General features: G+C 40.3%; 3 protein-coding genes across 3 annotated transcripts; all 3 read right to left on the bottom strand.

Annotated features, from left to right (window-relative positions):
* Positions 1 to 760: 760 nt before the first annotated feature.
* plk1 (polo-like kinase 1 (Drosophila)) lies at positions 761 to 6,019 on the bottom strand. The gene is made up of 11 exons (XM_074665499.1): positions 5,307 to 6,019; positions 4,752 to 4,920; positions 4,375 to 4,519; positions 4,161 to 4,254; positions 3,838 to 4,063; positions 3,672 to 3,714; positions 3,319 to 3,416; positions 3,157 to 3,234; positions 2,354 to 2,508; positions 2,048 to 2,230; positions 761 to 1,617 (listed from the first exon to the last, which is right to left on the bottom strand). Exons 1-11 carry the CDS (start codon positions 5,667 to 5,669, stop codon positions 1,420 to 1,422), a joined length of 1,752 nt encoding a protein of 583 aa, XP_074521600.1. The 5' UTR covers positions 5,670 to 6,019; the 3' UTR covers positions 761 to 1,419.
* A 3,286-nt stretch (positions 6,020 to 9,305) lies between these two features.
* Positions 9,306 to 10,690, bottom strand: rasd3 (RASD family member 3). The gene has a single exon (XM_074695468.1). It carries the CDS (start codon positions 10,554 to 10,556, stop codon positions 9,921 to 9,923), a length of 636 nt encoding a protein of 211 aa, XP_074551569.1. The 5' UTR covers positions 10,557 to 10,690; the 3' UTR covers positions 9,306 to 9,920.
* Positions 10,691 to 16,300: 5,610 nt separating this feature from the next.
* On the bottom strand, positions 16,301 to 23,436 carry LOC141802345 (fascin-like). The gene is made up of 5 exons (XM_074685891.1): positions 22,377 to 23,436; positions 19,620 to 19,776; positions 19,392 to 19,513; positions 18,878 to 19,048; positions 16,301 to 17,688 (listed from the first exon to the last, which is right to left on the bottom strand). The coding sequence occupies exons 1-5, from the start codon at positions 23,200 to 23,202 to the stop codon at positions 17,483 to 17,485; spliced, it is 1,482 nt and encodes a 493-aa protein (XP_074541992.1). The 5' UTR covers positions 23,203 to 23,436; the 3' UTR covers positions 16,301 to 17,482.
* Positions 23,437 to 23,598: the final 162 nt, after the last annotated feature.

Raw genomic sequence — 23,598 nt, forward strand, 5'->3', positions numbered from 1 at the left:
GATGGACGAGCTAGCTGTGCTAACCCAGCAACAGAGGGAATACCAGAGGGCAGAGAAGCATCATGCTATTCACAGACATGGCTAATGGAGCTAACATCAGACACCAACACCTCATTAGAAGAGCTTCACCTGCTGTGAGCAGACAGGATCCAGGAGATAGAGATGGAGCATGACTGAAGAAGCTCAGTCCTGGACCCTGTGGAGGTGGAGGCTGGCTGAACTGGAGAATGATGGACAAGCTGTCATCATCTATTTTCTTATGGACCTTTTTGCACTTTCTATACACTTTCTTACTTTTGTTTTCTTGATTGCTGCTATGACTTCAATTTCGTTGTACTTGTTACAATGACAATAAAGTTCTATTCTATTCTAATGCTATGAGGCCAACAGTATGTAGATGTGTCAGGCTGGTGATTAACTAACTGTATTCTAAGTTAACAACTGAAAATATTTCAGTACTTCACCCCCTGAAAAACAATGTAGAGATTTAGAATAAATTAAAATTGAGGAAAGAGAGAGAATTACTACCGAAACGTACATATGAATGAGATGTATGAAAATCAAACATTTCCCCCTTTGGACTTTTCATCTGAGTTCAGTTTTAACCAGTTTCAGAATAATAACAACCAACAAATGTCTGCTTCGTCCTCAAAGAGAAAATTGATGATTTCTAATAGTTTCATCTCCTGCACCTAATCCCCTAAAGCAGCATTTTGTAAATTTTTGATTTTGGATAATTAATCAGCCACATTTGTCGTTGTCTAGAGAATCTTTATTTAAACTTGGGTAAATTTCAACCAGCTTTACAACATGAATGCATATTCAGCAGTATGTACAGGTCTTTACATGTTGAAAAAGAGAAGAAAATCTAAAATATTCTTAAAAGAGTAAAAGGTAGCTACAGAAGAAAAAACAAATGTACATGATGAAGACATATTAACATGGTCCATCTCTACAAACAACACAGATAAAACAGACAAACCAGAGAAGTGACCAGAGAAGCTTTTCCTTTGTCCACACCAAATGCACAGATGAAACAATGCAAACAAGCAGAGAAGAATGAAGGAGGAACTTGAGGATTATTCTAAACACAAGGAACAAAACTCTTGTGGTTTTCCTGGTCTACTTTTGATTGGAGAGTAGACTGCTGTGTGAACATGTTGGTCGAGTGGAGCTTCATCAAGAAAGTTGGGAAAAGCTTTACATTTACAGCAGGAAAGGTTAAAAATCTGCAGCTGAGAATCAGAAATCCAACATGTACGACAAATAAAGGCTTCATTTTTATAGCAAACATCACAGCTGGATAAAATCATTATTACCCTTCAGTAAAAAACATGGAACTTTCAGGTTTCTTTCTCCTCAGAAGATGTGGGGATAAAGAAGTGGCTAGTAGATACAGAAGTGATTTAAGTTGTGATCTTATTGTGCTACTGCAGGGGCAGGCTTGCTGTCCAGTAGTTTCTCCACCATGAGCTTGGCATAGCGGATGCGACTGGCAAGCTCCTTGCTGCAGCCAAACTCCTCCAGAAGAGACAGCTTGTAGGTGCGGAACTCTCTCTTCTCGTCGATGTAGGTCACGGCACCCATCAGAGGGCAGAGGATCAGCTTGGTGTGGTCCTGGGATTAGGAGATAGAAATTTAAAAAACGTCTTAAGATCTGGGCATCATGAGGTAGAAAATCATCAACACCTTAAACAGAGTGACACAAGAGTCAACATTAAACAGAGGGGGATTTTTAACTGATGCATAATTTTATTAGGTTTCAGGTTTCCCACTCAATGAGCTGACTCATCCTCTTCAAGTGAAGGGAGTAGATGTCAAAACTTATAAAATTAAATATAAATGCTCTGGACACAATGTGGAAGTGAGCATATGTTATACTTCTGTTGCATGACTTAATCATAACCTCTGATCTCTAACTTACCTGTGTTTGGAGTGTTTAAGTTAAACCTCTGCCATTTTTTTCCTACTTACAAATTAGCGAGAATCACTTTGGGCATTTAAAATATCTGAAGAGAACAAAAGGGGATGTTGGTCAAAGTCTCACCTGGAAAAAGTTGATCTGAACAGTGCCATTGGTGAGGTGCAGGACGATGGCGCTTTTCGTTCTGAACCAGAGGGAGAGGTAAGGTAGCCGCGCCAGCTCGTCTCCTTCCCGCCGTGCAATGTTTGCTCCCGCCTTCAGCAGATGCTCGCTCATGTAGTTGCGGAAATATTTCAGCAAAGTGATCTACAAGAGCAGAAAGTAAACAAAAATCAATACCATAAGACAAAAGTGATGTACCCAATGGAGGATTCAGGCATGAATTTATCTCTGATATCATTTTTTTGAATTTCATAGATTACTTCATACCTTTTTGGTGAGCGTAGTAGGGAAAGAGCGCACACTCAGGTAGGATTCTGCCGCTGTTTTGTCAATGTACTGCAGACTGTCTCCATCAGCATACATGATAAGACGTGTGTAGTCATTAAACAGAACGCCCACACTGTTGTCACAGAGCTGGTAGCCTGAAAAACATCATGGAAAATGTTTTAGTTGAAGTGTTTTAAAAGTAATGATTTTATACATTTTCTACTTAAGTGCTTCCTGTTTAGGTAGGTGGACAGACTATTTGATGATAGTGCTGTTTGTAGTTGAAGCCATTTTCCCTCACCATATCTCCATCATTAAACTGTAACACCCTTTAACTTCTACATTTTGTACAAGCACAGCTTTTAGGAAACTCATGAAAGCTGCTCTTGTGTTGGCTAACAGGCTTTACAGAACAAAAAAACGGAATGCAACCAATTTCAGTGACAACTAATGTTTCTTCAGCTGAATAAAGATGTCTTAAACATCTGATGCATACAAAACCAGCCTAGAGTATTAGTAGGGGTATTGCAGCACATCAAATATACCACACTCAGCCATTAAATGGTGCAAATAAAACTTATCTCAACTAAAATTTCAGTGAAATAAACTTAAATCAGCCCTTAGTTTTGTTTTCACACAAGGGCATTATTGCATAGTTAAAGTTGCTGTATGATTTAACTGTGTGTGTTTTTCTATTTACTGGTGTATTTTAAGCAAGTACTGCCTTTAAATTTTTGTTCCTGTTTCAACATCACTTGACAGATGACAAGTCAAACTGGATGTGGAATCAGTAGTTTTCTTACCTAATCCATACTTGTCAGAGTAGTCCACCCATTTGCTGATCCAGAAGATAGGGATGCATGCAGGATCCTCTGCCTCCTCTGGAAATATAAAGAATACAACAAGTTGTTTGTATACTACGTTGACTTTGGCACAGGGGTTTCATCTCCTGAGTCTGAACTCACCTTGACAGATGACAGCCTTCTCTGAGGGCTTGGCAGCGATGATGCTGTTGAGCTGCTGCAGCATGTCTTTCAGGTTGTTTTCTGATGGCTCGACCTCCCTGAAAAAGGCATGAAACACAAAATGAAACTACACAGACAAAAACCAAACTTAAATCTCGAGGTCTTTAAGTGTATGAGTTGTGTTTAGGATACAGTCCTTGAAAGATTTGAGCCCATATGAAGCACAACTCTACATTTCTCGATCCTTTTAAATGGCTTGAATTAAAAAATTATTGTACAATGTAGATAAGGTTCTTCGTTTCTCATGGTTTGGTATGAAAGGTGGGCATTTTCATCCTGTATCATTTTCTCACCTCTGAACAGGCTCGTCTTTCACTTCAGCTTTCTCTGTCCCTCCTGAAAAGAAAAAGGATCATTACAGCCCAAGACTTTTAAATGTTTCTATCTTTATCCATGGACCATTTGTTTAGCTTGTAAATGTATGAGTTTCTGTCAATGTTTTCCAGCTGGGATTATTACCCTGGTTGTTGATAGCTGTCAGTGGGCGTCTCTGGTTGAGCTCCGTGGCTGTGGAGGGGGCGATAGAGAAGCGTGGGGGCACAGTGAGGCAGGTGGTGGGCAGGCGTAAGGGGATGTAACCAGATGTGAAGAACTCGTCTGTCTGCAGCTCAGAGATGGTTGGCCTTTTGGTTGGATCAGCATGCAGCATCCGCTTGATGAGAATGGACGCTGGGGGGTTGATGTGCTGTAGTTGAAGTTTGAAATACAGGTTATGAAAAACAAAGACAAAACTAATGATTACTACTTATGAAGGAATAGTTTGCTGAAACTACCCAACTTACCCAGGGGATGGTGTAGTTGTTTTTCTTGATGCGGTTGTAGGTCTCCTTCAGGCAGGAGGTCTCAAATGGAGGCTTACCCACCAACAAAGTGTACCTGAGAGAAACGCAATGAGAGGAGATTTGTATGACTAGGCTGAATCACATATAGCAGAACAGATTTACATGTTTAACATTAAATATGTCAGGTGTGTTCCCAGGTGTGCCCCATACTCACAAGATACATCCAAGTGACCAGACGTCCACTTCATAGCTGTGGCCTTTCTTACAAAGCACTTCAGGTGCAATGTAGTTTGGTGTTCCACACAAGGTCTTCTTCCTCTCGCCATCAAACTCAATTTTAGTGGCCAAGCCAAAGTCACCTGGGGGAGGAACAGGGGCATGATCTTGATTTGACTTCTCATAAAAAGTTACACACCAACACACAGATATACCAGACACACAATGAGGGAAACAGGACTTCTTTCAGATGCACCTTTTCCATTAAGGGTCAACAGGTCTATTTGCACAAGTCTTTAATGACCCATGTCTGAGGTATGACTGTGACCACTGGAGTTAAGTTAAATGATTTGTCATATCAAAAGAGAAAGTTACCTATCTTGACCTCCATGTCATCATTGAGGAAGATGTTGCCCAGTTTCAGGTCTCTGTGGATGACTCTGTTGTTGTGCAGATACTGCACACCTTTGAGCAGCTGTGACATGTAGTAGCGAGCTTCAGGCTCAGTCACAGCTTTTCTGCGTTTGTGCAACTCCAGCAAGGACTAAAAGGGAAACAGAAGCTTAGACTGAAGCCATGCAACATTTGTGATCAATGGTTTTCTTACAGTAGGATCTGAAGGAGCACAGCTTAAAGAGTTATTTGAAAGTAGCTAGCTACTCTGGATTGTGAATGCAAAGCAAGTGCAAAAAAAGTTAAGACAATGAAAACAAATTGAAGTTAAAACTAATTGACTCTACGGAACACATACCAACCTATGGTCGTGTTTAAAACGAAAAATTCAAGCTTCTATGTTCAAAAACGTCCAAGCTTTCTTGACAGTTCAAGTTGTCTCCACTAGGAGTGAGGACAACGGAAGAGGCCATCGACTACCGTTGGCCCAGAAAAAATGCTAACTGTGAATTCATGTCGGTTCCCAGACAAACTTACCCTTCTCCTGCAGATTTCCAGGACGACAAAGACAAAGTCGTCATCTTCGAAAAACCCATGGAAACCGACGACGTTGGCGTGGTTAAGACTCTTGTGAATGGAGATTTCTGAGGTCATTTTCTCCCTCTGGTGCTGCTTCAGGATCAGGGACTTTGGAACAATTTTCCCAGCGAAAACCTGCTTTGTCTCCATATCTGTGATCTCGTAGCATTTGGCGAAACCACCTTTACCGAGGAATCTTCCCCTCGCATATCTCCTCATGGTGCGAGGGTCAACCAGTACATCAGGGATTTCTTTAAGAGGAGCGGATTTTGGGTCGACATGTGACGACGGATTCGCCGGTTTCGCAACACCTGCACTCATTTTGGATCGAAGTAGCGTTTAGCGTCCGTAGAAGGAGCTTTTAAAACTATTATCCTTTCAATGTATCGATGAAGTCTGCCGCACTCAAACTATTAACTGGCGTTGGTTCAGCCCTGGAAGCTAGCCTGCTCACTAACACTGAATTATTCAAATAAAAACTAACATAAATCACATTTACACATAACCGACCGTCAACACTCGACCATAACACTTAAAATAAAGACCATGCAAATCTTACGATACTAAAAATCTGAGGAAGACATGGAACTCTTAGCCAGATTCGTCTCTCGGTGTTTGCAGCGTTGTCCCTGTCCTGCCTTTTGACAACAGTCCTCAGGACAAGTTTAAAATGCTGCCTTGCTTGTAACCGGGCTCTCCGATTGGCCCGCTCAGTTTGAATTCATTGGAGGTGCCGCAAAGCATCATGGGAAGATTCGTGCAAAACTAGCCAATCACTCACATAGAAAGGTACATCTGAGATGTGATTGGCTACAAGTCGCTTGTTGGTTGCTTACCCTTTCCTTATACAGAAGAATGACGGGAAATGTAGTAGAAATGGTATTTAAACAGGCACGATGTATGTAGATGTGGATCCACTGTATTTGGATTCCCCCTCATGGAATAACTTTGAAATGAAGTAATAATAGTACTAATAAATCAGATATATTTAGCGCTTTTAGAGGTGCTGAAAGACACTTCATATTAAAGACATAAATACATAACACGAATAAAATAAAATAAAAAAAGAAAAAAAAACTAATAGAAATGAAAATGAAATAGAAAATGAAATCTCATTACAGTAACTAAGATTGAAACATCAGTTTTCTACTTGACAAAATATTTTTCAAAATGTTTGATTTAAGTAGAAGCAGGGAAATCGGACTAAAGTAGTTTTGATAATAAGTGTAAATAGTTTTACTGATACGAACATGTGAGATGCATATCTTATATGTAGAAGACACACCCTATATAATTTATATAAATGTAAATACAGTAATGAAAATTATTTTAAATTATCTATATTTGATAGCTATTATTCAGCCTGTGAACTGATTTTACTTGATGTGTTGTTTATATTTTTAAATAAAATTATTTAAAAAAATATATATTTATAAAGAGAGATACTGGCATAGGGTATAGATCATGCTATGATCATATTAACCTTTGGTGAAAATTGGTTGTTGATGTGTTTTTAATTTTAAAAATGTGGAGCGTTAACAACTGCTTATCATGAACCCAAAACACCACATCAGAGCAGGGTTCAGTGTCTGTTTTAAGATTCTCTGATCTGGCATGATTTATGACATAAACAGACAAAAAGTTTCACTTCTCACCAATAATTTCCTTCTGTCCAAATGAACAGTTTGGAGTGCAGATGGTAAACAGGTCAATTCTAATTATTTTATCAAACTTCACTTGTACTTTATAGGCACATGAAAACTTAACATCAAACCTGTTTGAACCAAAGTGCTTTCTCTGGTCTTCTGACCTCTGTGAGTATTTTTTTTAAGTTGCCACTTGTCACATTCACCGATTCACACCAGGTTCTATCATTGATAGGGTGCCATGAAAAGAGCCTAAGGATAAAACTAATCCCCTAACACTATACAGTGTTCAAGTGTTGTGAGTTTATATTTTTAATACTTTAAAGTCATTACTTTATTCAGTTTTGTACAGGTTTTAATCGTGAATTAATGTCAAACAAGTACACTTTTAAATGTTTTAACCACAGTTAGTTCAAGATCAGTTCTGCCTCTCTGGCCTCCATCCTGAATTTTAAGCCCTGTCATCTGAGAGTTGAACCTGAGTGAAAACAAGCTGCAGGATTCAGATTTGAAGTCTCTTGTGAACAATCCACACCACAGACTAAAAAATTGCCAATTGTCTTTCAAAGAAAGAAAGTACAGACACCCCATCACATCAGTTAAAAGTTAGTTGTGTTTGATTGATGAGTTGGGTGCATGTGTGTGACAAGCAGGATCACAGTTGACAGCTTAACTACATGTGCAGAGACTGATCCTTGTCCAACAAACTGTTGTAGCATCAAATCCTCCCTCAAGGTTAACTTTTTTGTTGAACACAATCTTATGACTTCTGTTTGCTGTCATCACACACTGGATGGAACGGTCTGTGTCAGGATGTGGATGCTCCAATTGGAGGATATATTGCCAGAGGATCAGCTAGGTCCTGATGATTCAGTTCAATCTTCCACCTGCCTCTGGTCTTTGTTTGGACTGTACTCATTGTGGCTTGTGCAGATTACTTCCTGTTGATCACACCCATTCCAACTGTTAAAGAGTGACTGCTAAATGTTGGTAAATGCCGTCATTTCTGCACACATGGGTTCAAAATATGCAGGCTGGTAAGTGGCCTAGAGCAGCTCAGAAGGCTTATTCTGCTATTGTGCAAAACTAAGTTCATTTTTTTTATGGTGAGCATAGGCCTTTTTAAATGGAAAAGGAGACATTTTGGCACAAAATAAACTCAATGTCTACCACATTTATTCAGTGCTTCTTTATGCTTATGTCATTTTTTTTCAAGTTGGTTGCACAACACTCAATGGGATATTTTTGGTCTGCTATTTCACACAAGTAATCAGCATGTTAAAGTGTATTTATTTTCTTAAACAAAACAGTTTCTCTTTATAGACCAGGGGTAATCATGTCTTTGTCTGAGTGTTGTTTGCTCCTGGATGCAGTTCTCCTTTTTCTCATGATGATGTTTTTGTTCCAACATGAGTGTTCATCTGTATTCACTTGTAGATTAGTCCGGATGGAGATAAGTGGAGGAAGATGAGAAGGGACTGAGTGCATGAGGAGGAGACATATGATTAAAAATACTGAGTTCCTTTGGCTTATTGATTCTCAATGTTCCACTTAACCACGTTTTTATGCCTGATAGTGTATGCTTGTTTACCATCTCAAACAGCACGATTTTGCTACATGCTATAAAGAGATTTATCTTTGTGAAGCACTGGCTCATTGTATTGTTCCCTTCATGCACCTTTTTTTAGGCGAAGAAACAGGTAAAGCTGTATGGATTTAGATACTGACTCAAGATGAAAACTGAAAATACAATGGATTTTATTTCAATTGCTTTATTCATCATTGAGTTGTAATGAACACAAGACGTCATTAGGCCTATTTTAGTTTTGATGTAAAAAGAAATGAAAGAAGAATGTGAAACAGTAGGAATCGATTATAGTGTAGTATATAAATGCAAATTTAATGTATACATTTCACTGTTATTTTGTTTGAAGTGATCTTGACTTATTACAGTTTTAGACAGTCATGGGGAATTGAAAATGATTTTTCATTAGGTGAAGCACTTTCATGGTGTTGACAGGTGCACTGATGAAAACTCCAATAGACCATGAGCTGAAATATGTTTTGTTTTGTGTTTTTTTTTGGCATAATTTAATGCTCCTATATTTGAAAATATGGTAACCCCCCAAAAATGATGATACCGATCTTTATAGGGGTGGTGACAATTGTTGCCAAACTTTTAGGATATTGGTACTATGACAGTGACAAAAATGAGAAAAGTTGTCAGAGCTACAGCTTGCTTTGTCAGGAGCTGCATCTGACTGATAACTGCAGCTGGCAGTTACATGAGGTACAGGTCTATGTACCCCTTTGTGTGTGTTACACAAACACATATGTCTGGTGTGTTGGGTTGGAATTTGAAGATTTCCCTCATGATATCACAGAATTCATGACGCAGCTTTATTGACTGCTGTCCAGCTGATGAAACCTTTTCCATTTTTAGCTGTTCGCACAAAAGTAATAATCCTACCCATAAAATAGAAATGCCTCACAATGGCTGTATTGAACAAGTTTTATTTTAAACGGCGGGCTTTAAAATATAGCCAACTTGTAATACAGAGCTTAAACGTTTAATGGATATTTTTAAACGTTTTTTAAGCTTCATAGTATATCTAGTGTGATGCACTCTCAATATATGTGGCCTTTATGGTCTTCGAAAAAGTAGGGAAATAGATTCCATATTAGGCTTTTGTCGAGGTGTTGGCTATGAAATGTAAGACAAAGCAAAACAAGCATCTCTTGAAAATTTTATTAACACGTAATTAAAAATGAGCACACATAAAATTTAGAGCTTTACAGTTCACAGGAATCTTTGTCTATTTGCTTTCAGGGCTGCCATGACAGTACAGTGAGTTCACCAGTGAGTGTGATGACCAGCAACACATGACCAGATGCAGTCCCGCTGCAAAGTCTAATTAGGCCTGTTTTATGAGAGGATACAGCTGTGGTTCTTCCTCAGTGGTGGTCTCCTCTTTACTGGTGCTCTGGGCTCCGTGTCTCTGCGTCTCCACACCGCAGGACTCAGCCGATGCGGCATTTTCACCTGTTGCAGCAGCGAGCGAAACACTCCAACTGTGTTTCCACCTGTGCGCGCAGACGCCTCCACGAAGTCTGCATCCCACTCACCCTCCACTGTGGCCATGACATCAGTAGCCGGCAGTACACGACCCTGGGTCTCTGTCAGATCTGCCTTGCAGCCAACCACAGTGATTGGCGCGCCCTTGCAGCCTCGCAGCTCCAGAATCTCGTCCCGGAGCCTCTTCACTTCCTCGAGGGACCCGGGGTCGTCCACGGCGTACACGAGGGCAAATGCATCACTGTGTCGGATACAGAGCTCGCGCATGGCCGGGAATGAGTAGCTTCCACTAGTGTCCAGGATCTCAAGGCGCATCTTTCCAGACCCAACGATGTCATATTCGAGCACGTGAAGTTCCTCCACTGTGCGCGTGTACTTGTACTCAAAGCGGTCGTGGAGGAACCGTCGTATGAGCGCGCTCTTACCGACCCCTGCTGCCCCGAGGAACACGAGACGGGCTGTGTTAGGTCGTCCTGACAGAGACATCTCTATACACAGTTGTCAAGTCTAAAAGAAATGGAACAAGTGACACTTCAACTCCTGCTCCCTTTAGCGATGCTCTGGTCACACTGGATATTTATTGGCTGACCGCGGCTGCTTTCCACCAATCAGCTTCCTTCCTGTCTCTGTCGCACGGGGAGATGGGGTAGGATTTATAACATGACCACGCGGCACTGTGACATTTGGCAACATGGAAATTTAATGAATTCAATGTTTGACTGTATGTCAACAATCAGCAGGGGGACTGGCACTGGACAAACTAGCACATGTTCATGTTCACAGCAACTATGAGTCACCTCAGCTCTCTCAGACCCTTTGAAAATAATATTAAATTTCAACAACTCATTTATTTTTAAGGATCCAATGGTTACAGTGTAGACAAAAGCTGATACAGCACTTCTTTATAGTATGCCATTGCTTTTACAGTACAAGAAACATATAGTCAGTATATATAATACATGTTATTATATTGTGACATACTGTAGGTCTTAAATGATGAGTGCGTATGTTACAGTTTAGCTAGTTTAAATTTCATCTGCCTGCATCAAAATTATGAAAGTATGGACAATATACACAGACGTGACAACAAATCGCATTTTCTTGTGCAACCCTGTAATGATGAGTGTCTGTGTGCACAGGTGGTTCTCAGCCATCAGGCGTCATTGTGTGTCACAAGTCCAACTCATCTTCCTTACTGACCCGAAATGCCATATATCATGTCTTGTGACTATACCTTTATTTTGTGGCTCATTTCCCTGATTGGTTTTGCTCTTGGTCCATTATCTCCACGTGGTTTTTGTTATTGTGTTCACTTGAACTCACTGCCTTTGGTCTAGTAGTCGTAAAGAGCTGGTCATTCATGCGCACACAACAAGATACAGACACGTGCAGTTGTGTTTACACCGGCTGTGAGTCATGGAAGGGTTTAACTTCGATGTTCTTCCACAAAGAAATAATATAAACATAATTATTGCTCACTTAATAGATATCTACCCACTTCCAATTATCACCGACACACACTAGAAATTAATTACAGCATTGATTTTAGGATCCTGATCACTATCACTCACATACAGATTTCTTGAGAGACACCCAGTGATGCAGTTAAGTCAAACGGATGGGAGGAAAGAAAAGTATATTCGTGTTTGATTTGTTTGTAGACGAAACAAAAGGTCTGAGTTTCTTTCTCTTGACAGAAGTCATTATAATCGTAGGGTCATGAACACAAAAACTGTTTGTCTCTTGTCTTGACTCTTTCTGACTCACACTGTTTGGCTGGATCATGGCTATCAGTAGGCAAACAGTTATAATCCGACTATGTGTACATGGGTGTGTGTGAATTAGTTTGTTCTGTATCTTATCTCTACCCTCAAAGGAGGTCACTTGTTCCTGTTTAATATAAATGAGCAAATAGGACAGAAACAATAAAATAAAGCAGGAAAAAACAACTCCCAAGTCAGTGTCCTAAAACATGATGTGCTCCAGTATCTGTGGCATGTTTAGAGTATGATTACTTTGCAAAACTATCACTCATAATGCATCAGTTACTTGCAATAGTGATTTACAAGAAAAATACAATATAATCAGTCTATCATATGATACCAGAAGTTACAATAGTACCATAACATAAGATACAGCGCAATAAAACGCAATACAATGTGATACAGAACAGCATAAAGCAATATGATATTGTGTGATATAGTAGGATTCAATATAATACATAAATCACAAATGTTACTACATGATGAACCGAAATTGAAATAATAATAAAGTGATATCATGTGATGCATTATGATGAGTTGCATTATGATGCAAAATCATATGAAACCTTCTGGTACAATAGGATATGATATGATATGACACAATATATGATTTTTCCAAGTCTTATTTTTTATTTTCTCCCCATAGCAATATCTATTGTGCACTTGTGTTTTGCAAAAACTTTATCACCACTGTAGAAAAAACAACAGAAACAATCAGTAATACACACTCCACATGTAAACACACTCTATGAGGTGTAAAGCACACTCCTATGAGTAACATACACCATTTACAACAGTTACTGCACATTACCCATGCTGCACAGGAAACACAAGTGTGGGGAGGACCCAGATGCAGATTTAAATTTTAAAAAGTATTTATTGATTTAAAAAAAATCTAAAGAAATGCAAATTTGAAAAATCCTAATCCAAAACTCTCAAACAAAAATCAAAATATAAAAACACTTTCAAGAGGGAAAACCTCTGGAGCACTGGCAGGATGATAAAACGAGGGGACCACAAGACAAGGGCAGGAGGTTAAACTCAACAACACAGCAAGCAAGGGCAAATGAAACACAAGAAAAACAGACAAAGAAAACACATTAAAAAAATCCAACACATGACACTGCACATGCCCATGAAAAAAAACTCAGTTCAGAGTGGGACTCAATCAAAGGGGAAGAATCTTTGTGCAGTGCATTTGTCAAAATTAAATATCTGGTTCCTTGTCATAGTTAAAGCAGTGGAAGTTACTGTATACTGCCAGCACTAAAAAAGAGAAATGAGATGTATCCACCAGCTCACTCTGACATGCAGAGCAAAGAGCTGAATCTATCTCAAACTCTGTTTATGTAACGTCCACTAGATGGCAGCAGTGGACTGTTTCGGGAAACCAAAAAGAAGAAAGGTTGAGTCTCACACTTTTTTAAGTACAGGTTTGTAAATGACTGTTTTTAAAACCCTGAAAGCATGTGATAAATTTAAATCCTGCAGTGCCCCAGTTTATACAAATAAAAGCCCACATAAACAGAAAAACTGCATATGTTGTACACAGTATTGGAATAGTTTGGTTGTGTCAAATGTTGTCTGTCAACAATAATTTTTTAAAAAAGAAACAGAAAAAATTTGGAACTGTGGTTACCTACTATAATTTTATTTCTGTGAATATTATCCACCTACATCCTTAAAAGCCCAATACATCTAAGCACATGATAATGGGTTCAGTAAGTTCAAGTAAATTATTTGCTTAAAATTCCATCAAGCCTCACCAGGAGTTGAAAATCAAGCTTGTTTGAAACTTTGCTTTTAAAAATTCATTTTTCATGAGAAATGGCTTTTTTATTTGTTACAACAATCCCTGTTTTGTTCACCGTGAATAAAAAAATTGTATTATGATAAAATGCTTCAAGTCTCATTTCAGGATTTTTTTCACTGGTAATGATAGAGAAAATCATCAGGGATGTTTTGCTTTCTACAAAAGAAAAACAAAACAGGCTGTCAGTATCAAGATTCTTTATAACATCATGCTCTCAGTCTTTCTCAAAGAGTAGGTGTCCAACAAAGTGAGTCACAGCAAGTCGACAAAAAGCCTTTGTTTATGTTTTCAAGGGCAAAGATAAACAGTCAGTGGTATTTTTGAAGGTTATAAGAGACAGAAAAAGATCCTTTTCAGAAAGTACCAGGTCGGTACCATTGTAGGTCTTCACAGAAGCATCTGGCAAAGGTCAGTCATATAAAACTTAAACAAAGTTCAACTTATCTGGCAACTGATGGCCTCACTCTCAGCTAAGCACAAGGAAAAAACAGGCTAAAGGAACAACAGCTCTTGCTTTTCTTTGAAACCTTCAGGTAAAGTTTACTCCTCAGTTCATAAAAAAAACCCTGTACACCTGGAGTACCATCTCATTTTGTTTGGCAGAAGAATAACCCAAAAAAAAAAAAAAAATCTAACACAGGTTCTCTTAATTGTTTAGTTTGTCTCATTTACACATGGTTTTCAAAATGTAAGCCAAGTAGGAAACTTGCTATTTCGGCCAAAAAAGAAAAGAGCTTTCAGAAGCAGAGTTTGAATAAGCAAATTTTCTGTCTGTGGCTGTGCTAAAGCTGTCAGAGACTCATAACCTTGATGACTCTGGACAACACAGAGATAAAAGATGACAGAATCAATGTGCCAGATCTCCTGCTCTGCCTCATCAAATTCATTTTTCTCCTTTGCATATTCGTCTCTCCTTCAATCCTTTTTCTGGTACAACTGCCCTGTTTTACTGACAGTGGTGGAAAAAGTACACTGCTTGATTACTTCAGTCTAAGTATAAACTCGTCATCAAATGTGTCTGCATCCTACTTCTCTTTAACCCCAACACAGACAAGGCACTTGTCTGTCTGACATGAGTCTGGTTCTTCTAACAGATCTAGACTGTTAAAGGGAGGTTTTTTTTTGTTGTTGTTGTGAATATATAAATGCCACCAAACGTTCCACTTAATGATGAGATAAGACCCCTTGTCTTTTTTGGATGTCAGGCCTTTGCTGATTATATAATGTTAGCAGATCTAACCTGCTTGGGTGAAATGTAATAAAAGTCACGAGTCTCCCACCCCACCCATAGGTTTGCAGACAAAAACAGACTGACAAAGATACAGACCGGTGTAGGTGATGTGTGACTGTGAGGTGTCACATCTTTCAGGCAGAATCACGTCTGCTGATTCTGGGCTTCAATCAAAAAAAATACATTTTAGCCAAGGTATTGCTATTGGGAATCTACTAAAAATCATTGATCTGTGTTTGTCTGTTACATCTCCAAACATTCATCCTCTTCAAGCCCAATCCCTACCATTATCTGTTACCATGGCAACATGCAGAGATCCTGTGGAGAGGACTGAAGGAGGTGTTGTTGGCCTGTTCCTGTTTCTGTCTATTAAAACACAGTTATAAAGTTTAGCACACAGAAGAATGACTGTGTGTGTGTATAAGAGAAGCAGAGCTGAGTTTGCTCTGCAGAGGGACAGAGAAAGTAGAGTAGGTTACCTCCCTCCACCCTCGCCTTCCTTCCTCTTGTACAGTTTTGGCTCAGTGAAATCTCGAGGGGGCATGATGCAGAACTCTTCTTCCTTCTCCCACACACAACAGTGTTTGTAGAATCATGACAATGGATTTTCTTACAAGAACAAGATGGTATCCATGTTGGCCGAGCCCCAAAAAGCCAGAAAGCTGAAGCCATGATGACACAGCCTGTTATTCAGTCAGGTTTAAAAGACAAGTATCACACCAAGTAATACATGAAAAGACAAAAAAATAACAAAGATGAAAATATTATTGGAACAGTCTCTTAATTGGATTCAAAGTCATCATACTTAGCCAAACTTAAACCCCTGGAAGAATTTTAAATTTCAAAATTACTTTTTTGGTATCACATATATTCTATTTAAAGTCAGATTTCAGAGGTAAATATCATCAAAAAAGAGACAGGGCAGAGTTAGGGGTTTGTTACAGCTGAAGTTAACCAATCAGAGGCAAACATTAATGCATAGTATCCTTAATTAGTAGATTGGTGAAGTCGGGACTTGATTGTAAATGGTCATCACTTACCAACATTTCAAAGCATCAGTATTCTTTTCATCAACAGCAGACTAGTGCGATTATTTGTTTCGTTCTTGTATTAAAACCTTACTCTTACTTCAAGAAACCCAACACGCAAATTTTCTTACTCTATTGGCAGATCATTTTTCTCTTTAGAGGCAACCCAGGCATCATTTTTGTATGTCAATATCTTGAATAAAACTCATTTTATAATTTTCAGGTAAATGTAGCTGTAAATGACTCATTTTTTCTACTAAAATAAGACATAAACTCAAAAAACTTAGATTTTGCAGTGTGGTAAAAAATAGACCCAATAAAACTGTTCACAGAAAGACCTGTGGTTAATAAATCCAGCAAAACCTGGAGAAATAAATCAGACTACAAGAAACCCATGAGATTTTCCACTGTTAGGGGGAGAAGCTTTATTTGGGTTTAGTTGGTCTTCAATGTAGGAACATGAAAAAAAGATTGGGACACTTAATGGAAGGCACAGACACAATAACAGCCAGAGATATGACTGACTCACACCGTGTGCTTAAACACACTAGCAGCACCCAAACTAAGGCCGACATCACAACAACATACATGTGCTTTTCATTTCTTGCAGTTGGACACTTGTGCAGATTTTGACTCACAGTTAGAATTCAGATGTAAAAAAACGCATATTTCTACATATTTAGTGCATTCAATTACATACATTGTAACTTGGCCCCTTCTTTGTCAGGTCAAGGATAAGTAAACCTTCCATGTGCTTTCGTAATTGTTTTTTTTTTAACTTATTCTTCTCCTAAAGTTCACCTTAAATCTAAATTATAACCTTATACCTTTACCAACTTATGTCTCCAGATACATCTGCTGGCAGATTTATCTACCTGCACATCTCAGAGTGAAAAAAGAAACAAAGGTGTTGTTGGAGGTAAACTGTACAGGTCAAGAGTTTTAGGTCCGCCAGAAACACCCCATACCTTCTCTATACAGTCTCAAATCACCAATGCACTTTACATTTCTCTGACTGTAGGTTTGTTTTAGCATTCAGTGACATAAAGAAGCCTTATTTACAGCAGTAACACTTAAATCAATGACATCCTGTTATCTGATTTATTAAGCATGTTATAGTTTGAAAGCATAATATGAAAGCAGCACAACAGTCAGCATCAAGAGGAAGAAGATAAGATATTGTAAGTTATGTGTTATAGCATTCTACATATTTGTTTACACCAGCAGTTAATAGAAAGAGGCACAACTAATGATGTTGTAGATGTAGAGTTGACTTGAGTGAAACAAGTAATATGAAGCCATACTTTGATTCGTTCATGAAGCAACAAGTCATCAAAACAGACACGTTTTCAAGAGAAGGATTAAGAAAAAAGTTATCTGAAATAAAAAAAAACTCCTGTAGTGCTTTGGTGCCACGACTTCCAGTTAATCAGTTGTTCAATTTCCAGCACACACCCATCCAGACAAGCCCACAGTTACACACTCACACACAAATGCAAATAAAAACAGCTACCTAGAGTATCTATCTGAAGTTTAAAGTATTGTATCAGACAGTTGGGAAATCCAGCTGTGTTTCCTCAGTATTCCCAGAGGGTGGCGCTGTCCAGGGAGTCAGCAGTGGCCTTTAGCCCTCCAGCGTGGTCTCCTTTGAGGTACTTCCCCCCAAGGGCACATATAGCCATCTTATTGAGGTCACAGAACTCAAACAGGAACTGGACAGGCACGGAGCTGCTGCACACTACCGCTGTGTCATCTCCAACGCACCAGTACTTTCCCTGTGAGTCTGGACAAACATTGACACAGAGATATACGTGTACAAAGTGGTGGGAATATTATCAAGTCAGCGCTTTAATGTCAGTGTTATTGTGGTAATGGGCCAGGTAATATGAAAGATACTTTCTGTTTTTAATGATGATTTGAATATCTCATGTGTCATAAAGATATCAGGTCACAGTGGCTTCTTTTAAGAGTTTGGAGGTGTGACCAGTTTGAAATGTAAAATGTCCTGGATATCTGTCTAACAGGTCCCTCTCTCTTTAGATACAAGGTGCTGCGTCCATGCTTTCCAAGAAGAAAGTCAAAATTGGTCAGATCATAGATCAACAGTTTTTCTATTTGCCTTAGTCAGTCTTAAATGTCCTTGGGCCCAGAGAAGATGCTATCCTTAACCTTAATTTTGTTGATGCAGCAACAACTGTATTCACAGACAATGGTTGTAATTTGAGCCCATGCAGTGATTTGCACTACAGAGGCATGCTTGTTTTTAATGCAATGCCAGACTTAAGATCTTAGTCAGAATGGGTTTTGGACGGTTTACTGAGATTTCTCCAGATTTTCTGAATATTTGAATAAGATGTTGTGTATCATAGAAGTTGAGATCTCCAAATTCAATACATTTTAACACTTTAACATACAAGAACATTATGCTGGAATCCATCCAAATACCAATTTTTACTCTTTGATACCAACATCACAATCTAGATTTAAACCCTTGACTCCTGTACTACAAGCATGAAAAAGTCATACATCATTACCCAAGATATCCTCACTGCACACTAAATGTACAGCATCAGTAAAACACTTTTAATGTAGAGTACTTTTAATGTGATACATAATGTCAACAATCATTGCCAGTAAAAGCCCCCAAAAGTCCCTGCTGAAGTTAAAGTTGGTGGAGACTAAAACGGGTAAAAATGGAGAGAACTGACATCAAATGCATTCAGGCCTAACCCTATATTTTCATATAGATTTCTTACCATTCTCGCATCTCCAAAGTGGCCTAATGAATCACCAAATGTTGTGACTCTGGGCTGTATTTCAACATTTTCAACATTGGCAACCCTTCATGCTCAAAACCAAAATATGGCACTTTAAGAGATAGTCAATCAGCGAAAAAAATTGCAGAGTAATGTTAAGCACTGCCCAACACGCCATGTTATCAATATCTATGTTTACTTTATGTGGCTACTTACCTTTGAGAGAATAAGCTCCGTTATGGAACTCCAACTGGAACACATCATATGACGCACGGTTGGAGTCAAGGGTTGCAACTCCAGCTTTACGAGCCCCAATGAAACCATGCTCCCCACGAAGAACGATGAGGGGACGGTTGATGAGCTTCATCAAGAACTGTTCAGCCTCTCCTGTAGAGACAAGGAATGTGTCTGCAAAGTTAGCCAGGAGTAATGAGCTTCTTGACCACATGCACTTGCTCTTTCTCTTTCACCTGGAGGACTGTATGAGTCAAAGTTGACTTTGAAATTATTGACATTGATTTTTGTTAGCTAAATACAAGGTACAGATGGATCTAGATCTTGATTCTTAAGGACTTTGTTTTTCTATCAGTAGCTTGAGCTAAGATTTTAGTTTTACGATAAAAAAAAACAAAAAACATCATCAATAAAAATGCAAGTGAAATCATTTATTTTCATTTTTAAGAACGTTTTTAAAAATCTGCATTACCTCACTTCAGAAAAAAACACTGACCTGCATTGTCAACAGTAGCAGCTAGCTGCCCGTTCTTCTTGGCAACCACGTATTTGCCGTTAGCTGCACGCACACACACACGACCATCACGCCACTCCAGCTCAAAGAAACTATTGGCTGACCTGAGACACACATTAACACTTCCATGAGAAGGTTGTACAGGTCTATGTTTGAACTAAAGTGCGCAGTATTCAAAATCACGCAGTATTTGTATGAGCATGCAGTTACTTTGTGGAGGCCGTGCATTGCAGTCCTCCGCCTGCTGTCAGAGTCCAGTATTTCCCAGCAGCTGTCCTGAAGGCACACTTCCTGTCCTCACGGCTCATCTCCAATTGGAAGACCTCCTGATCCCCTTCTTCGTCCTGATTGGCTGACAGGTCCATGCCTGGAAAAGTGGGGCAGCTTGCTGTCAGATTTCATTTTTCTCTGGAGGTTTTTGTCCTTGTCTGAAACTACTGTACCCTCTAATTCATGAAGCTCCCTGGATAGACGCTCAGAGGGGTGAATCTCAGCAATTGGCCTACAGTTGGTTGAATTACAAAACCTATGCAGAAGAGGTCCAAATCATGAAAAGAACTAAAAAAGGGGATGACATTGATGCCTTCAAATGAAAAAAGCAACAATTTCAGTTATTGGTCAATTTTGCCATATCTATTTTTTCAGCAGGCATTCATATCTGAAAGATTGTGTCCAAATTAGAATGACTTCCTCTTCCATGGTCAATGTGTGATCTGTAGACTTGAAAACACTCATTCCTCAAGTCCAGTAACAAAGGATTTGGCAGACTGAGAAAAGATGTTACCAAAACGATAATTCATAATGTATTTTCTGTACCAATTGCTATTGACACCATGTATGAAAAATTGAAGTATGTGGCAGCTCTACTAAAAAGACACTAGATTTGTAGCTAACCTGACGGACTAGAAGCAGCCAAAAAGCCTGTCCCATGTTAGCAGATGGAGTACATGCAAAACTTTAAATACAAAAACACTCATCAAAGAACTCTCAAAAATGGTTTGTGTCATCACAGTGAGCTCTTGTCATACTTTTTGTATAAAAGATGGTATTATATGCTCAGTTTTAAGATCTGGTTGGGGTTTTCCAGTACTCTGGAACACAGCACTCTCAGAGCCTCCTTCACTTCCCACGAGTTAACCATCATCTCTCTGTTCCTCCAACATACTCTTAACCTCACTATTTGAAGCTTGACCAGTACCACCCAACAATTTAACTTAATGTCGGATAGTTAGAAGAAGCGTAATGATAGTTCTTTGAGGGATTATATCAGACTGGGAATGACAACCAGCATATATGCACTTCCACCTACTCAGGATTTTTGACATCATTATGAATTGGATATGTAACCTCTTCATAAAAGACAAACAAGATTTAAATACCACTGAAGTATTATTAACTTAAACCACTGAGCAGTATTAGTGTTCAGTAGATTACGTTTCTGGTCATCAAAGCAAATCAAAGGCTAACATATGAGCTCTGTTTTGGCCTTCGCCACCTCTGCAATGGTGAAAATCTGCCGTTTAATACTCTACAACAGTCAATGCCTATTAACTAATGAAGTTCTTGTATCAGTAAGAGCTATTCGAATTGCATACCATTTATCATAAGGGACTAAATATTAAAAAAAAAAACAACAACAAAAAAGCAGACTGCACAGCAGTGTTTTAAATAGTGCCATCGAACCATGGTATTAGTAAAATATGCAGGTTGTAAAACCAGAAGAATGCACTGAAAGATGTTATGAAACAGGCAAAACTCAGTCTGCTCAGAGATTGCTATTCAGAAGCCAAGGCAGTATATGCCACACCTTTCACATTAAAAGTATTGTTTTACCAAGTATCAAGCCCTTACTAGAAACAAAATTTTGCAAACCAAGGATGAAAAAGTGAAGAATTTCCACAATCCTGACCTTATTGGCAGCTGAAGTCTGTCTTATGTAAGACGTATGAGGAAATGCTCTCTCCTTTTGGAGCGTGACATAAAAACCTAAATTTTACCTTTGTGCTGCTGTCTAACTCAAAGCCTGTGCACACCCACACTCAGCCTTGTGCCACAGTGGGAGTTATTGGACACAGATGCAGCAGGAGAAAATGGCCAGCCTTTTAAATTCATGTCTGATTGCATGTCCAGAATTGTCTCCTCATCTTTCAATGGCAATAACTCCAAAGACCAGTCAGGTCACGAGTCACTGCCCTCCACTGACCTCATTCAAACAAACTATCTCCATTCTTTCACAATCCATCTTTTGTGGAATGCCCACACCCACACACACACACACACACACACACACACACACACACACACACACACACACACACACACACACACACACACACACACACACACACACACACACACACACACACACACCTACCCACCCACCATTTCTTTCAGCATTAGAAGCACATCAACTGCATGGATAAATGATCAGCCACATGTACATGAGAGCACAGAGTGATACTGAGGGGCATGAGGACAAAGAGGTTACATGTGGCAGAAAGAGCCACATTCAGCAGGACTGTCTGAGTCACACCTCCCTTCCTGTCGCCTGTTTTCCTGCCTCTCCTCTCTTTCATCCTCCTTTTGTCACCTTAAATCTCTCCTCTTCGTTTTTTCTCCTGTCTGAGATAAAGAAAGACTGAAAATTGGAAAGTGGACCTGACCCTTTCCCAGCAGCCACAATGCAGGGGTAGAATTACTGCAGAAAAATGTTAAGCTAGGCAGTGAGTGGCAAAGGGGAGGGGAGGAGGCAGATCGGGGTGTGGGAGGGGGAGTAAGAGAGAGCATGGTAATGAAAAACACATGGTGTGCAGAAAATGAAGTAACCGGATTCCTGGTCTGTTCTGCTCATTCACACACATCAAAATCCTGCAACAGCTGCACGTGTTCTGTGCCCAGTTATGCAGAGTCTTCACCCTGAAATGTGAGGTTTTCCCACTCTTACTCTGAGTGTCTACAGAGCCTCACCTTGCCGCGTGGAGACATTTCTCTCGTTGCCTGCAGTCAGCACGACCTGCGCGAGGCTGCGCTCCAGGCCAAACAGTTCATCCTTCCCCACCCGCGTGCTCTTTCCAGACTTCATCGTGCCGGTGGGACCCGTGGGCGCCAGGTAACGGCCGTTACAGTCGCGGAATGCCACTTTCCCGGAGCGGAACTCCAGCATGTAGCCGGTGTCTTTGTCCGGTTTCGTGGACAAGCTGCCGTCATTTCGGAGAAAGCGGTTGTCACAGGTCTCGAGGTGGTAGCGCTCATCCCTGTAGACCAGGGTCACGAGCGAGTCTACTCCCCAAGGGACATCTCGGTTTATTGACACCTCCTGCCCCTGAGCGCTCAGGTGGGCGTAGCGTTTGCGCGCGAGGCTGTACAGGTTAACCTGCGGGTGCACAGCCAGGTGCACTCTCCACTTTTCTGCAGGTGACGCGGTCTGAGCAAAGCACGTGATCCGATCCTCGCTGCCGCCCAGAAACCGGCCATGGGGCTCGGACTGCAGGGACCACCGCCCGTCCTCGTGCGCGGTGATGTTGAAGCGGCAGTCCGTGCCGCGCGTCTCGCTGTCTGCGGTAACGTTTCCGTCTTTGTCCGTGGCGAGGTAGCGGCCCAGGTGGGAGATGAGGAACACCGCGCTGCCGTCTTCACCGGTCTGCTCCAGGGTCCACGTCTGCTTCTTCTTCAGGCTGCTGGCAGAGGCGTTGATTTTGAAGCCGAAAGCCTCCGCGGTCAGATACTTCCCCGCGCTGTTGATGAGCCCCAGAGGGATCCGCAGCAAGTCCCCGTCTGCGCCGTTTGCGGACATGGTGCCGAGTGTCAGGGAGAGGAAACAAGCAGAGATGCTGTGCGTGTGAAAAGAGAAGGGCAGGCGGACAAAGCGAAGGAGAGTTTGTGTGTTGGGGGGTGTCTGAGGGAGGGACAGAAAGAGAGAGGGAGGGAGAGAGAGGGCTGTTCTGACTGATGATGATGCTGATGAATGTCCCTTGACTGTAAAACCAGACTGCCTCTCGGTGCTGCTAGAGTTGCAGGACTGTGAGACTTGTTTTATAACAGCAGAACACGCCCCTCATACATGCAGAGGAGCTGCAGGGAGAGGACTGCAATTTTGGAAAAGCACCCTCACCACACACACACACACACACACACACACACACACACACACACACACACACACACACACACACACACACACACACACACA

Source organism: Halichoeres trimaculatus, unplaced genomic scaffold, assembly GCF_033239565.1.
Source record: "Halichoeres trimaculatus isolate MK-OKI-2021-1 unplaced genomic scaffold, fHalTri1.1 fHalTri1_scaffold_2, whole genome shotgun sequence".
Lineage (NCBI taxonomy): Eukaryota > Metazoa > Chordata > Actinopteri > Labriformes > Labridae > Halichoeres > Halichoeres trimaculatus.

Bases quoted from the DNA above. Each gene is read 5' to 3' on its own strand.
- rasd3 (XM_074695468.1), bottom strand. From the start codon at position 10,556: ATGTCTCTGTCAGGACGACCTAACACAGCCCGTCTCGTGTTCCTCGGG.
- LOC141802345 (XM_074685891.1), bottom strand. From the start codon at position 23,202: ATGTCCGCAAACGGCGCAGACGGGGACTTGCTGCGGATCCCTCTGGGG. The intron at 19,514-19,619 runs GTAACTGCATGC...TGTGTGTCTCAG, and splicing joins CAATGCACGGCCTCCACAAA to GTCAGCCAATAGTTTCTTTG. The intron at 17,689-18,877 runs GTAAGTAGCCAC...ATGTTTGTCCAG, and splicing joins CGGAGCTTATTCTCTCAAAG to ACTCACAGGGAAAGTACTGG.
- plk1 (XM_074665499.1), bottom strand. From the start codon at position 5,669: ATGAGTGCAGGTGTTGCGAAACCGGCGAATCCGTCGTCACATGTCGAC. The intron at 4,921-5,306 runs GTAAGTTTGTCT...TTTCCCTTTTAG, and splicing joins TGGAAATCTGCAGGAGAAGG to TCCTTGCTGGAGTTGCACAA. The intron at 3,715-3,837 runs GTAATAATCCCA...TTTTCTTTTCAG, and splicing joins GACAGCTATCAACAACCAGG to GAGGGACAGAGAAAGCTGAA.